The sequence below is a fragment of the Alexandromys fortis genome, unplaced genomic scaffold, assembly GCF_014885135.2.
Source record: "Alexandromys fortis isolate MF-2015 unplaced genomic scaffold, M_Fortis_MF-2015_v1.1 scaffold_218, whole genome shotgun sequence".
Taxonomy (NCBI): Eukaryota; Metazoa; Chordata; class Mammalia; order Rodentia; family Cricetidae; genus Alexandromys; species Alexandromys fortis.
This window is the reverse complement of record NW_026068112.1, coordinates 1289186-1305246: the sequence shown is the minus strand read 5'-3', so window position 1 is coordinate 1305246 and position 16061 is coordinate 1289186. Positions and strand designations below refer to the sequence as shown.

At 44.0% G+C, this 16061-nt stretch overlaps 1 protein-coding gene across 3 annotated transcripts in view; it reads right to left on the bottom strand.

Moving 5' to 3' along the window:
* Positions 1–5438: 5438 nt before the first annotated feature.
* Gabpb2 (GA binding protein transcription factor subunit beta 2) overlaps positions 5439–16061 on the bottom strand; it is a 35839-nt gene continuing 25216 nt past the window's right edge. For all 3 annotated transcript variants that reach the window (XM_050124538.1, XM_050124540.1, XM_050124541.1), the window contains exons 6-8: positions 15148–15333; positions 13839–13969; positions 5439–13700 (exon numbers count right to left, since the gene is read on the bottom strand). In XM_050124538.1, coding sequence (XP_049980495.1) covers positions 13401–13700; positions 13839–13969; positions 15148–15333 — 617 coding nt within the window. In that variant the 3' untranslated portion in view covers positions 5439–13400. The remainder of the gene's footprint in view (positions 13701–13838; positions 13970–15147; positions 15334–16061) is intronic.

The window sequence follows — 16061 nt, the reverse complement described above, 5'->3', positions numbered from 1 at the left end:
GGGGGGGGGGGGGGGAAAGGGGGAGGCGGAGGTGGGGAAGAGACAGAAATCTTTAATAAATTAAAAAAAAATGTATAAATAAAAAAATAAAAAAAGAAAAAAAAAACAAAGTAGGATATTCTGAAGGGTTGTTCCCCCCGACTTGACAACATTTGCCAGAAACTCTCTTTTGCGTCGTGCTTGTCCGATTAGGACAGCATACTCTTAGCCGTCCAGGCAAGGGCATTTTCTTGCCCAGTGGCTTACTTCTGCCACAAAGAAAGTAAACTCCACATGAAGTTTCCTCGATGCCCATTATCTTCTCTGAAGTGGATTGAGGCTGCCAGGAGCAGACATGTCTCACTGTCATGAAAAAAGAGCATATGTTATTAAAACATCTAAAATGCTATATTTTGTAGATCTCTGAAGTGTTTGAGGATGGCCTGTCTATCTAAAATATATATTTGTTTGACCTTAAAAACATACCTAATTTGACTACAAGTTCAATTTTAATAGGTGATTAACTACTAACTGCATTTCCTTATTGTCTTAAACAGTTAGTAATAATAATTTTGAAGGACTAGAAATTTATATTATATTATTAAATGAGTTGTTTAGGCATACGTTGAACAAGAGTAGAAATGTATGTACAGTATGTGTGCTGTGTATATGGATGGGATGATGCTTATACTGGATTATATCTTGTAACTGAATAAATAATGAAGTCAATTCTATATTACCTGGTATAAATTCAGCAGTTTCAATATGCAAAACAACTCTTTTTGCATTTGAAAATCGGTAACTATGTTGAGAGGTTCTTTAAAATCCTTTAGTACTGCCGGGCGGTGGTGGTACATGCTTTTAATCCCAGTACTAGGTAGGCAGAGGCAGGTGAACCTCTGTGAGTTTGAGGCCAGCCTGGTTGACAAAGCAAGTTCCAGGTCAGGCTCCAAAGCTACAAGGATACCTTGTCTCAATAAATAAATAAATAAATAAATAAATAAATAAATAAATAATCCTTTAGTACCATGAGAATAGCATGTAATACTGACTTTTGGACAAAACCATAGGGCTTTGATCTACTTTACTTAAAGCTTATTTGTAAGCTGCCTTTCCTGATTTATTTGCACCAGTATAGAATGTAGGGGATCCAGTTATTGGTGTTTTCTGTACAATGCGAGGAAGGATCCAGCTAGTTTTCTTTAGTTGAATTCTCTTGCTTTTGGGATAGTTGTTGTTAATCTCTCCCCCCAAAATTACTACAAGCTCTTTGCCAGGGTTCCCTTTCTGCTCATAATTTGTCAATTTCATCATTATTAAAAGATACTGTAATTTCTTGCTAACTGATGACAATTTCTCTTTTAGAATTAACTCAGAGAACTTTTCCACACAAGTTTTAATTTTTTACTCTTTTTAAGTGATAAAAAGACTCATCCTAAGATAATATCTTCCCTCTGCATTAAATTTCCTGTAGGGGAATGTCTGAAGGGTACTATGACCAGAATGCAGTTAAGATTTGGATCCACACGATCCGATCCACTTGTGCCTTCTGTAATTTCTCTTTAATCAAAGTCAATTCTCTCTCAGTTTCAGCTGATAATTTCCTTGGATTAAGTCACTGCCACCATTTAAAGTTTTGCTTAAATTAATTAGTTCATCAGATTTTACCCCAATAGTGGGCCATAGATGGGAACTGTCTCCTAGCAGTCTTTGGAAGTCTGCAATCAATATCTCTTAATTTGTACCTTTTGGAATCTAATTTTTTATAAACCTATTTTATAACTTAAATAATTAATAGAATCTCTCTTTGTATTTTTTCAGGAGCACTTTGTAATCCCCAGCAAGGCAAAATTTTCTTTACTTCTTCAAGCATTTTCTAAAGCATCAGCATGTGAATCCGATAACAAAATGTTGTCCATGTAAACTATAGACTCAGGAAATTGCTTACTTATCATTCCCAATGGCTGCTGTACAAAATACTGGCACAGGGTGGCGCTATTGATCATTCCCTGTGGGAGAATCTTCCATTGATGTTTCTTAGCAGGCTGAGAATTATTATAAGTAGGTACTGTGAAGGCAAAATTTTCTGTCTTTTTCTTGTAAAAGTGTAGTGAAGAAACAGTCTTTTAAGTCAGTAACTATAAGAGGCCATCCCTTAGGTAATAGAGAAAGCAAAGGAATTCCAGACTGTAGAGAGCCCATTGGCTGACTCACCTCATTAACAGATCTTAGATCTGTCACCATTCTCCATTTTCCAGATTTCATTTTAACAACAAATACAGGAGAATTCCAAGGGCTGGTTGATTTGTCAATATGATGAGCATTTAGTTGCTCCCGTACCAGCTGTTCTAAAACCTTAGTTTCTGTTGTTAAAGGCCATTGTGCAATGCATACAGGTTTGTCTGTCAACTATTTTAAAGGTTTGGTTGTTGGTGCCTTTGGAAGATCAGCAGCTGTTGTGCCCTATACAACCCAAATGGTTGGTGACTGTTCTTTATAATATCTTGTAATATTTTCCCCAGAAAAAAATAATTTATGGTTTGTTTCTAAGATTGGAGGAGTATTAATCTGAGTATTCCATTGCTATAACAAATCACATCCCCACAAATTCATTGCTATGTTAGTCACATATGGTTTTAATATCCTGTAGCGCGCGGAGATATAGCACGCGGAGATGTAGCGTGCGCCATGGCGCTCTCATGTCGTGGGCACGGAGGCTGGGCACCGTTTGCTGTTCCACTTCAAACTTGACAGACAACTTGTGCGCATGCGCGTGAGCTCCCCCCAGCGCGGGGAGTCTTTCGATATGGCCATCCGATCTGGCCAATCATAATCTGGCACGATCACTCCATTCTGGCCTGAGCCATTGGGTTGATGACACGTCAGGGCTTTGTCTGGCACCATATATATTCTTCTGCGTCACGGGGATGGGGTCTTTTGCCTCTTTACAACCTCAAGTGTAAGTGCTCCAATAAAGTGTGTTCTGAGAAGAATCCTGTTGCGGTCGTCTCTTCTGCTGGTGGGAGCGGCGTGCTGCAATATCCCTCTCTGTCCTGGCCCTACATTCAACCCATCTTGTGTTTTTCTTTGCCTGAGATAAATTTCTGGTCCCTAAAAATTCGGATCCCAAGATTCTGATGAAATTATTGATACATCTGCACCTGTGTCTACCAGACCTTCAATGACATCATTTATTCGTATCTTTAATTTTGGTCTTTGTTCATTTATAGATGTGTGTACTTGTTTTATTGTTTCTCCTGATTTTTTTCTTCTATACCTGTTCTATTATCCAGAGCAGTATGGTTTCTTACAATACACACTAGGCTCTTTAATTGCTCTGGGAAGGAGTTTCCTCTACCATGGCAGTAAATGACTGAACTGGATTTGGCATAAGGGCCTGCAAGAGGCCCCTCAAGGAGTTTCCCAATGGCAAAAGGGTACCTTGGATATCTCTTCTGGACCTACATGCATTAGTCCAATGCCTACCTTTGCCTCACCTTCTGCATAATCCAGACAAGAGGGGCATTCTGAATGGATTATTCTTAGGAAAAAAAAAAACATTGGAACACCCTGTCTACAGTCTCTTTTTAGATGACATTGTTTGCCACAATTAAAACACTTGACATTTCAGTTTTTCTTCAAACCTCTGGAAATCACCTCTCCTATCCAAGTATTATCACGGTAATGAGATTCAATATTAATTATATCTCAGATCCATTCCTCCAAAGGTGTTGACCTGGCCTTTAACGACCTAATTATCCTTTTGCATTAAGAATTAGCATTTTCGGACTGAAATCTCAAGGTCCAAATCAGGAGCAGAAGGAGAGAGGGCACGAGCAAGGAACTCAGGACCGCGAGGGGTGCACCCATTGAGACAAGGGGGATGTTCTATCGGGAACTCACCAAGGCCAGCTGGCCTGGGTCTGAAAATGCCTGGGTTAAAACCGGTCTTGCTGAACATAGTGGACAATGAGGACTACTGAGACCTCAAGAACAATGGCAATGGGTTTTTGATCCCACTGCACGTATTGGCTTTGTGGGAGCCTAGGCAGTTTGGATGCTCACCTTACTAGACCTGGATGGAGGTGGGTGGTCCTTGGACTTCCCACAGGGCAGGGAACCCTGATTGCTCTTTGGGCTGACGAGGGAGGGGGACTTGATTGGGGGAGGGAAAGGGGAGGCGGCGGTGGGGAAGAGACAGAAATCTTTAATAAATAAATAAATAAATAAATAAATAAATAAAAGAATTAGCATTTTCAAAAGCCAGAGATTCAATTATTTGTCTAGCTCCTGAATTTGCTATCATTCTATTTACTATGGATGTCAACCTTTAAGAAATCTGTGGGCCCTGTATGACTTTAGTAAATGATTCAATCCTATTTCCTATTTCTTCAGTTCTGCCCCAAGCATTTAAAGCTGCTGCATGGCACAAAGCCAGGATATGACCATCATATAGAGATTGCCTTTCTATAGTAGCTGTTATTCCCCAGAAGGCCCCTGAGCGTAGCTCGCCTGGGGAACTACATTTCCCAGGAGCCCCTAGCGTTCCACGCAAAGGCTGCGCAGGTGCAGAACGTGGCGTCTGACGCACACACGTGCGTGGGGAACCCTTTAAAAGGCTGGAAAGCCGTCTGTAGCTCTCTTTTCCCCTTCTCTCCTGCACGGTGCAACAAAGCTCGTGCTCCACTTGGGTTTTGTTGTGTGTTGCATCCTTTCGCGTCTGAAGAAGAGCAAGCAGAAAAAAACAGAAGAACAGAACAGTAGCTTAATGTCCTTTTCCAAGAATTTGGTCTTTAGAGATTTCTGTACCTCTAGCTTCACTCTGTTGTTCAATAGTCTTAACCTATTCTCTAAATGAGGTACTCCATTATAATTGTAGACCAAGCTCTAAAAGAGCTTTAACCAACTCTATCCATAATTCTACTATAATTCTACTATAAACTGACCATAAGTTTAACATTTGCCATTAAGAGACTATTGCTTCCTTGGATCTCTTTAACTCTAACATTGGCACAGGAGTCCATTCAGCTCTTACTCTATCATTTGGCAATCCCTGAAAGGCTACTGGATATATTAAGGTTGTTTATTTGAAAACCTTAGGCTGTTCTTCTCTATTCTTTTTAGTGATAAGAAAGAAAAACCTAGGGCTGGAGAGATGGCTCAGTGGTTAAAAGCACTAACTGTTCTTCCAGAGGACCGGGGTTCAATTCCCAGCACCCACATGGCAGCTAACAACTGTCTAAAGATCCAGTTACGGGGGATCTGACACCTTCATACCAATGCACGTAAAATAAAAAGTTAAATAAACATTAAAAAAAAAAAAAGAAAAGAAAAACTAGCCTGTAGGGCTTTGACCTCATTTGTGTGTAAATCTGGTCTATGCCGTTTTTTTCATGGATTTGTACCCCAAAGTTGGGCATAAAATGTAGCACAAATAATAAAAACCCAGAGACAGATACTGAAGTTCAAGCTGAAGACCAGAAAAGCAAAGCAGCCAGCCACTGGCTCTTACCTCTTCCTCAGACTGAAATGGGCGAGATCCTGTCTCCACGAATCCTCAGACTGAAGACTAACTGAGAGCTGTCTCCTCAGGTCTTAGATTCCTCTCTAGTGGTGGAATTAAAGGCATGAACTGCCCAGCCTCTATAATTAGCTAGTGTGACTGCTGGGATTACAGATGTGTGTTATGACTGTCTGTAAGGCTGACCAGTGTGGCTGCTTTGCCCTCTGATCTTCAGGCATGTTTTATTTATTAAAACACAAATAATACACCACTATATATGGGGGCTGGAGAGATGATTCCCAGAACCTACATGACAGCTCACAGCTGTCTGTAAGTTTAGTTCCAGGGGATCTGACACCCTCATACAACATATACAGGTAAACGCCAATGCACATAAAAATTTAAAAACTTTGCTATGTTTATGCTTGCATGAGTATGGGTGCATGCGCACCACAGCTCAATTGTGGGCTTCTTGTTTGCAGTAGCCAGATTAGGAGGCCCCCAAGCTTTCTGGGATTCTCCTGGCTCCATTCCTATCTCACAGTAGGAATGCTGGGATTACAGATGTGAGTTTCCACTGTGTGTTTCTAAAATTCCTTCCCAGAGGGAGACATAAGTGGTGTCTACCCTTCTTCTTAAGGTCCCGATGACAAACCGACAAACTGAGGCAGGACTCCCCCAAAGTTCACTCTGAGAATCAGTGAGGGGTTACTTAAAAGGGTTTGCTCTTCCCACAGCAGGCTGCACCTGAAAGCCTTTGTCCAGCACGTCCTCCCTCGGCCATGCAGTTAAGGCCACATGCAGCTACAACAGGTGGTGAGGAGCTGGGGCCATCAGGTGAGAACCCTGGGTCCTGTCTCTCTGTGCAGGGGACATAAGCTGTCAGGAAGTCCAGCTGGAATGATCTTTAGCAAGACACAGCTGATGGTCCCGAGAAGGCAGCAACACTGTTTATGTTTAGTCTCCTTCGTATCCTCCGCCCTTCTTACCCAGCCGCCTTCAGCCTGGTACTCCTTACACATGAAAGAAACTGAGCGACTGGGCGGTGGTGCACACCTGTAATCCCAGCACCCACGAGGCAGAGGCAGGTGGATCTCATGTTCATGGCCAGCCTGGTCTACAGAGCAAGTTCCAGGATGGGCTCCAGGCTCCAAAGCTACAGAGAAAGCCTGTCTCAAAACAAAAGAAAATAAAGACACCGAGGTGAGATCTCGGTACTGGGGCTGGCACACACCTTAACTTTAGTCTGGCTGCTTCATTGTAACAGAGACAGCAGAGACAATCTTTGCCAAAGACTTCAACAACACTAATGTTTAATGTTTTATTAAGAAATGTCTTTATTTTAAATGATAGTACAAAACCGTATATATAATATAGATCTGTATAGGTATATGTACATAAATGCTCATTCACACACATGTACACACACACTTGCTCATTAGAATGGAAGTATTTTATCCTAAATAAAAAAGAAACTTTTATTTAAGTTTTCCTGCAATTTTACTGTACACAAAGCTGCCAGACAACTTGAAGAACAAGAGGACACTGTGAAGACTCCTGGGCATCTGCCTCCAAATGGCCTTGGCAGAAGGACACACTGGGTGAGGCCGAGGCCGGGAGCGGAGCTGCTACTGTAACAGTTGACATCCAAGATGCCAGAAACCAAGCGGGAACACAGATACAAAGTATAACCTAGTTAATTCTCAGAAACAAATCACCTCAGAGCAAAACGTGGTGGGGAGGAGGAGAGAGAAAGAGGAGCCCGGAAGATTAGAGATGACCGACTAATTAATTACGTCCCAGTGCCGGGCAAAGCCTTCCTACCACAAGAGCCAAGGGATGGAAGGAACAGAAGTAGAGGGTGGGGTCAGGGAAGAAGACACAGAGGGTCACAACTTCCTGACTGTAACAAATCACTCACTACTGCAGAGTTTAGGACTATCCTCCTCCCCCAGCCCCAGAGAGGTTAAAGCCTTCAGAAGGACAGCACCAGAGGCCCAAGGCTATTAAATATAACATCTTTCCTGTGAGTAAAGGAGACAGAGCGTGACTCCGACGGGGTTAGAGCCGGTCTGTCATGGTGACACATCTGTAAGCCAGGGTGTGAGAGGCCATGGCATCGGACTGCTGTGAGTCTGAGGCTAGCCTAGGTTGCACAGTGAGTTCCAGGTCAGCCTGGCTAGGGTGAAAGAGACCCTGTCTCGAAGCAAAACAAAACATAAAAAGGAGGTAAGAAGTTAAAGTGCATACTGGTGGCCTTGACAGAAACGTCTATCTGCATGAGGAGAGAAGAGAAAGCTGGTCTCCAGGAACTGGGACAAAAAGGGACCCCTGCTCACTGTCAGACTCTGACAGGAGTTCACCATGGGCCTCAGCTCTTCTAGCCCTGGAGGTGGCTGACGTAGGGACAGCCACACAACCTTTCTTGGAGTAAGTTATTTCTCGCACGGTGAGGTGCTGAGCTGGGGAAGTAGAGCTTCAGAGCTCAGTTCCACAGCCCCTCATCCGGGCTCTTCCCTGTCCAGAAGCCTGGAGGCTTTTCTTTTGAGACAGGATCTAACCCAAGCTGGCCTGGAACTTACAGAGATCCACCTGCCTCCGCTTCCTGAGTCCTGGGGCTAAATATGTGCTTCACCACACCCATCTCTGAGGGTTTTTCTTTCTTTCTTTCTTTTTTTTTTTTTAGTAATTTTTTTTTTAAATTTTTTTTTCTGAGGGTTTTTCTAAGTGTCAAGGCAGCTTCAACAGGAGGAAGACAAACGGCCACAGAGGGAAGCTCACTTTGGTTGCTGTGCACTGACCATGGTGTCTTTGCACTTACCCGCTGGCTTCCCTTGTGAGCACGAACCAGCTCCTTGGGCCTCAACGCTCATATTTTCTCTTATTCACTGTTATCTTATTCCCTGCTCCCCAGTGGATTAAGGGGATTAAAACCCCTATCTATGTATTTAATAAGCTTCCAGGTTATCCCAGATAATTTAGAGCTGAACCGCAAAGAGAAAACTGGGAAAGATCATTATGCATTTACATACATTTATACTAACATGCACCCAGCAAAGGGATATAAAAACTATCTGTTGCCAGGCACCTTTAATCCCAGCACTCAGGAGGCAGAGGCAGGTGGATCTCTAAATTTGAGGCTATCCTGGACTACATAGCAAGTTTCTTGCCAGTCAGAGCTACACAGTGAGATTCTGTCTGGAAAAAAACAAAAGAACATATACATCTGACAGAGTATCTTTTAAGGCACAGAGTTCGGAGCAACCCCCCCCCCAGGCCCCTTCTCCCATAGCAGCCAGGAGGGCTCCGCTTTGGCATCACAATGACAAGCCCCCACAGAAGCAGAAGGCACATTTACACATTTGCCATCAATTTCCCTGAAGGAGGAAGAACACAAGTTGCAACATTCTTTTTTTTTCTTTTTTGGGGGAAATACTTACAACCCAGATGCAAATGTGGGGTTACATCCCTGAATTAGCAGAGCACTGGCACTCACGCAGCAGCTGCCCTGGAGCCGAGTCCCTAGGCTGGCATTCCACTGAGCTGCAGCCCGGACAGCTCCTCTGCTACTGATTCTCATATACCCAGCCTTCGCAATCAGCTGGACCTCTCCACCCCAAAGATCCACGGGAGATCTTCTCAACTGACCCAGTCCAAACGTGGAGCTCACACTTATGGTCCCAGCACTCAAGAGGCTGAGGCAGGAGGATTGCCCTGAGTTTGAAGTCAACCTACAGAGTAAGGCCCTGTCTTTAAAAAGCAACAAACTTACAAAAGTCTGACCTAGAAGGCTACATGAAGTCAGGAGACAGTCCTCGTGTATTTTCCTTTCTCCTCCCCAGTGCCTTGTCTGTGCGTGTGGGGTACGCGCCTGCGCGTGGAGGGACAAGAGAACCCTGGTGCCCTCTTCCACTACTCTGCTGTGCCCCTTTGAGACAGGGTCGCTCCCTGAACCTGAACCCCAGTAACCCTTCGTCCTCAGCCTGCTAACAGGTTAGGGTTACGGCACCAGGACTTGCTAGAGTGGGTGCTAGGATCTGAATTTGGGCCTTCACTCTTGTGTGTCGTGTTCTTATCCAGTCCTATCTTTGTTTTTGAGACAGTGCCGTCATGTAGCCCAGTGTGGCCTCGAACTCCTGAGCCTCTTGCGTCAGCCTCTCAGTGCTGGGATTTCACATGTGCCCCATGCTTGGCTATCCAATACCTACATTTTTAACTAACTGAAAGAGTCTTCTCCCACACCCTTTCATCTTCATGACCATATAACTGAAAAGCAAAACCTACTTCCATTTTGAGATGAACAACGGAGACCTCATGTTCAAAATTAACTTGGAACAATGAAGCAGGCTCCCCCTAAGGTAGAAGCTCTGCTCAGAGGGGAGGAGTAGATGGACAGATCCATCCCCACAGTAACTAGCAAGGTAATGAAGTGGTTAGGCGTGGACAGTCTCTGCAGACACTCTCTATCCCCTTAAAAGGTGGGAGGGAATTAAAGTCAACATATGCTCCAAGAATGTAAACAGAGTCATCTGAATGGAAACCTGCTCCCTCTAGTTAGCCATGGCTCTGAGATGCCACACACAGCACCTACTGCTAGCACCCCATTCCCAGGTATCTCAGAGACACACAGACTCCTCCACTATGCTTCCAGACACTCTTGAGGCACTAGAACAGTCTCTGATGCTCGGACACACAGAGCAGACCTAGTCAGGGTGCCAGCAGCCAAGAGTCATTTGAAAACAGCCATTTTTGCCTATAAACCTCTAACAGTCCATTCTGTTTGTTAATTTTGAGTTAGAGAATTATGTTTGAGCCAAAAATGAATCCACACCTCTGGAACACTGCACAAATTATTATACTAATCAAGGTAAACAGAACCATGTTAACTGTCAAGCTTTTTCCAGGCTAAAAATACCCATTTTCTTCATGATCATTAATTAGGAAACTGCATTCTCAACAGTCATTCAGGTGTGCACTTGGCACATGCCCCTCTGGCTTCTTCTAATTTCCAATAAAAAGTCTACATGGCCTTTTCCTCTGCTATCAGGTACCTTTCCCCCTTAGGGGAGACGGGGGGAGAGGGAGGTAAGCTGACCTCAAACTTGTTAAATAACCAAGGATGGTCCTCAACCTCTGACCTCATGCCTCCCTCTGCCAGTTCTGAGATTATAGACATGTACTATCACATCCTGTTTAAACTTTTAAAAATATTGTTTTTTGCAGTCCTAAGGATTGAACTAGGATCTGATAAAATGACAGGCAAGGGCTCTTCCTGAACTATAGTCTCAGCCCTTTCTTTTCTCTTTAAGACAGGTGTCTCAGCTAGGGTGCACACCTCTGATCCCAGCACTGGAGAGACAGAGGCAGTAAGAGCTCTGTGAGTTCAAGGCCAGCCTGGTCTACAGAGTAAGTTCCAGGATAGCCAGGTTTACATAGAGAAACCCTGTCTGGGGAAAGGGGGCGGGGGGAGACGGGGATGGACGGGTGTCTCTGTGGCTCATGCTGTCTCAGAGAGCTTACTATGTTCAGAGTGCAGGCAACCTCCTGCAGCAGCCACATGAGCCACAATGCTCAGCTGCCTTGGTTTTGAGACAGGTTCTCACACTGTAGTTCAGGCTGGCCTCAAACTCATGTCAACTTTCTTGCTGTAGCCTCCTGAATGCTGAGATTCCAGGCAAGAGCATGGCGCCCAGCTATATAAACAAAAACCACTTCATGTTAATAACAGAGACCTGCCCCAATCCCACCTCAACAACCCAGCACTGAAAATCTATGCAAAAGTGTCTGAGCAGAGTAAGAGAGAGGGGAAGACAGCAAGGGCTCGGATGTATGGCTCTCTGCTCTGTGGCAGTGACCCAGGCAGGCCCCCTTTGTCACACCTTAAGGCACAGCATTCTATTGGCCCACATTAGCAAAAGCAGCAGTCAACAGAAACAGGCCTGCACAGCACTGGCCTTCGTCACAGGATAAGCGCTGCAGGAAAGCACCAATGTCCTACGTGACATACAACATTCAACCCAACTTTATACAATTTAGAAGTTCAAACTTGATTTATATAAACAGATGTTTAGAAGCAGTATTCTGACGACCCTCCTGATTGTAGTCTTATAACGTTCATACAGTTTCCATCTCAAGACCAGAGCTTCATAGCTCAGAAGCCTCATTCTGAGACTGCCCAGTCTCAGGAGGGACTCAGGCTTTACACACACACTCCCCATAACGTAAGTAAAATTTTTTTCTGGCATTAAAAGTTTGATGTTAATTGTTTTTCTCTTTGCTTTCCTGCCCCTCGTTTTTGTTGTGTACATACAGCACCAAAGGAGGAACCCAGGACTTCCTTGCATGCTAGGCACCATGTTGTCCCACTGAGCAATGTCCTCAGATTTTTTTTGCTATTGTTAGTTAGAGTCTATGTAGCCCAGGCTGACCGGGAACTCACTACGTGGACCAGGCTAGTTAGAACCCCAAAGACCTGCCTGCCTCTGCTTTCCGAGTACAGGGATGAGGGTCATCAAGTCTAGCCATTTTGTTTCTTTTTTAAAGAAAAATCTTACAATAGTCAAAGCTGACCATGAACTTGCAGTGATCCTCCTGTCTTAGCCTCACAAGTGCTGGGATTACAAGCATGCAATACTATGCCTAGTTTAATGGTTTTTTTTTTTGTTGTTTTTTGTTTTTTTTTTTTTTAACTGACGTCTAAGCTATGAACATACAATTTATTGGCAATCACAAGCTTTCTCTGCTTTCTTTTCTTTTCTTTTTCCTTTGAGACAGGGTCTCTGTATGTAGTGCTGGCCATCCCATTAACTCTCTTTGTAGACTAGGCAGGTCTCAAATTCACAGCGATGCACCTGTCTCTATCACCTGCGTGCTGGAAGAGGCATGCACCACTACATGATTTGATTTTCTTTTCTTGCATAAGGCCCCACATTGTAGCCCGGCTGCACTGTAATTCACTACGGAGCTCAAGTTGGCTTCAATCTCGTGGTAGTCTCTTGATCCTGAAGGGCGAACCTTGGCGTTCAACTAACTTACTTAACTTTTTAATTTTTATTTGTATGTATATGCCAGGGTGTTCACAGAGGCCAGAAAAGGACATCTGGCCCTCTTTCACCGAAGGAGTCTCTCTAGCTCCTGCTGACCTCACACTCACTGGCTGTCTCAGTTTCCTGAGCATTGGCATTACAGGTATGTACTACTGTTCCTAGCCCATAGATTCCTTTTCAGTGGACAGTGGATTAACTAGGAGCAGCCCGTGTGCTTGCTTCTTAGAAATGTATGGTAGCTTTAGCCGGGCGGTGGTGGGCTTTAATCCCAGCACTCGGGAAGCAGAGGCAGGCAGATCTGTGTGTTTGAGGCCAGCCTGGTCTACAGAGTGAGTTCCAGGACAGCCAGGGCTACACAGAGAAACCCTATCTTGAACTTCTCCGCAAAAAAGAAAAAAAAAAAAAAAAAAGGAAAAGGAAGGAATGTATGGTATCTTTTCTTCATCCTCGCGAAGAGTCTTCCTACAACCTTAGCAGTTCATAAACCTAAGTAAGGCAAACTTCAGATCACTTGGAGATCTCAGGAATAATTATTAAAGGCTCTTGGTGTATATGTATTACAAGTATTATCTTAAAATCTTTTGATATAAAGTTAATTATTTTTTATAAAAAAAAAAAATCAACCTGCAATGCTTAGTACTCTGTTTAAAGCAATGACGTGTGCTGAGAGATTTGATCCTGGTCCTTTGGTCCCTTAGATGCCCCTAACGTGGCTCTGAGTCTCTAGCTGCACAAACAGCTTTCCTGGCCCAGGCACTGAGCCCTGCTACTGTTCCCTTCTTAAAGACAGTCCTAATTTGTACACAATGCTTGCCCTCTGTATTTTCTTCTTAAAAATAAGAGGAATGAGTACAAGTTGTGGCCTTTGCGTGTTAAGATGAAATGGTTTCTATGGAAACACTAGTGTGAGGCTCTGTGGTCCTTCCTGACTTCATCACTTCTGCTGTTCTTTCTTCTATTTCCCCGTCTGTCACTACTACAGCATCCACTTCAGCTACCTCCTCAATCACGGTGAACTCAACTCCGTTGGGCTGCTGTCGCGCCATGGCCTCCAGCTTGAGCCGGTACTGTTCTGCCTCCTGCTCTTTCTTGAGAAGCTGGTGCCTGTACTCCTGGGCTCTCCGATTGGCCTCCTGGAGCTGCTGCTGCAGTAGCTCTCTTTCGCTGCCTTCCTGTAGAGCAAACAGTGTCACTACAGTAAGAATTCCTGACAACAGAGTATTCAGACGGCAGACAGAAAGATGAAGAGGGCTTCACCTCCAATCACCAGGGCTTCCACTCCTCCTCTCTTATGAGAAGAATCTCATTACCTTGCTTTCCTCAATACTGATAGTTGTCTCTGTCATCCTTGGTCTCTTTGCCAATGGCAACTCCTCTTCTTCCTCTTCTTCCTCTTCAATTACTGTCCCCTCTGCAGCCTGGCCGGCAGGCACAGTTAGAACTACAAGCCAAGCACACCGTGGGAGACATGAGCACACAGCACACAGAGGCTTTTTTGCCTTACTAGAAAAAAGTGAACTTCATATTATTATTTTTGGCATGGCTTCTTGTATGTCAGAGAAGTATTCTATCACAGGTTATATCCATCCCCCCACTCATGTACATTGTTGTGATATCTCTTTATAGAGCTTAGACTCTTTAGCTGGGGGGTACACGTCCTTAGTCCCCGTGCTCAGGAGGTAGAGGTAGGCAGAGTTCTGAATTCGAGCTCAGCCTGGTCAACAGCAGAGCTCTCTGTAGCCCTGTCTCAAAAAATAAATCCCAAACAACAAAACACAGAGTTTGAAGTCAAAAGGTAACTTAAAGTCACAGAGAAAGAAATCAGGAAAGAAGTAGCACCAAGGAAGGAAAGAACCACAGCTCAGAAACCACGAAGGCCTCAGGTTCTTAAGACAAAGACCTTCAGCCAAATATGGTGGTGCAGGCCTGTGATGTCAGTACTCAAGAGGCTAAGGCAGAAGGGGAGCTTTGTCTGTGCCACCCTAGTCTACATAGTGAGTCCCAGGTTAGCCAAAGATACACAGCAAGCAAGACATCTCTCTCTCTCTCTCTCTCTCTGTGAAAGAGAGAGAGAGAGAGAGAGAGAGAGAGAGAGAGAGAGAGAGAGAGAGAGAGAGAGAGAGAGAGAAAGGAAAAAAGAGAGAGGGAGAGAAGTCAAAACTGGAATGATGGCTCTTGCCAATAATCCTAGTATTTGGGAAGTTGAAGCAAGAGCGTCAGGAATTCAAGGTCATCTTTGGCTATTAAGTGAGTTTGAGGCCAGCTATGCTATGAGAGATGCTGTTTCTAAATAAATAAATAAAGTAGAGGGTGGTGGCCCACACCTATAATTCCAGTGCCCAGGAAACTAAGGTGGGGAGACTGCTCTGAGTTTAGTGTCCCCCAGGTTACATGGTGAGTTTGAGGCCAGGCTGAGGTACAGATTAAGGCCTTGAGAGCAGCTCAAGGTGGTGGCTCACACCTTTAATCCCAGGCAGATCTCTGTGAGTTTTAGGCCAGCCTGGTCTACAGTTGAGTTCCAAGACAGACAGAGCTACACAGAGAAACTCTGTCTCAAAAACCCAAAAATAAATAAATAAAATATCTTTAAATAGCAAATGTCTACTAGATATAACTTACCTTGCTGTCCATCTTGCATAGTTACAATAAAGGGCTGGCCAATGCCTCCAGTAGGGAGTGAGGTTTGGATATTACCCAGAGGGCCTCCATCAGTCACTATGGTGATGACCCTCTGGCCGCCACTCCCCACCACTTGCTGGATTGATGAGTCAAGTGAATTTCCTTCTTCGATTTCCTCTAAATTAGCTAGGGATAACAAAAGTGAATTTAAAATGTCATATATGTGTGTGTGTGTGTGTGTGTGCATGTGTGTATAAAATAAGAACAAGTTTCATCATCCTCTTTTTGGAAAATAAATTTTTTGGTTGATTTTTTTTTTTTTTGAGGTAGTGTCTTCTATACCCAGACAACTCAGCCAGTCTCAGCCTTCTAAGTCCAGGACGACAGGACTGAGCACCAATAATCTTCCAGAAAAGCTTTAATGAGTAACAAGTCAGGAGAGAAGAACACAGGGACGCTGTTAGAACAGTATTTTCTAAAAATGTCCTCACTGAGATGTTAGCAGTGTTCAATAAAGAGGTCCTCGGTGCAGTTGGCAGCGTACACTGCAATCACAGCACTGAGGATCCTGAGGCAGGAGAACTGCCTTGACTTCCAGGCCAGCCTGGGCTATGTAGTGAGATTCCTTCTCAAGAAACAGAAAAACAAAAAAACAAAAACAAAGATCCAATTCTCAAATAACAAAAAGAGATTGGTGCTACGAATAAATACATTTTGAAGTAAGGCTAGTTCGAATGCACTTAAACTTTCCAGGTGTGACGGGGCATGATAAATCCTATTTGGGAGACAAAGGCAGGAGGATCTCAAGTTCCAAGCTGCATATAGAGCCTGAGGCCAGCCTGAGCTACGTGAGACCCCATGTCAAAGAAACCCAAGTAGTATATATACTTTTTAGGGGTAGTGGGATAGGGGAT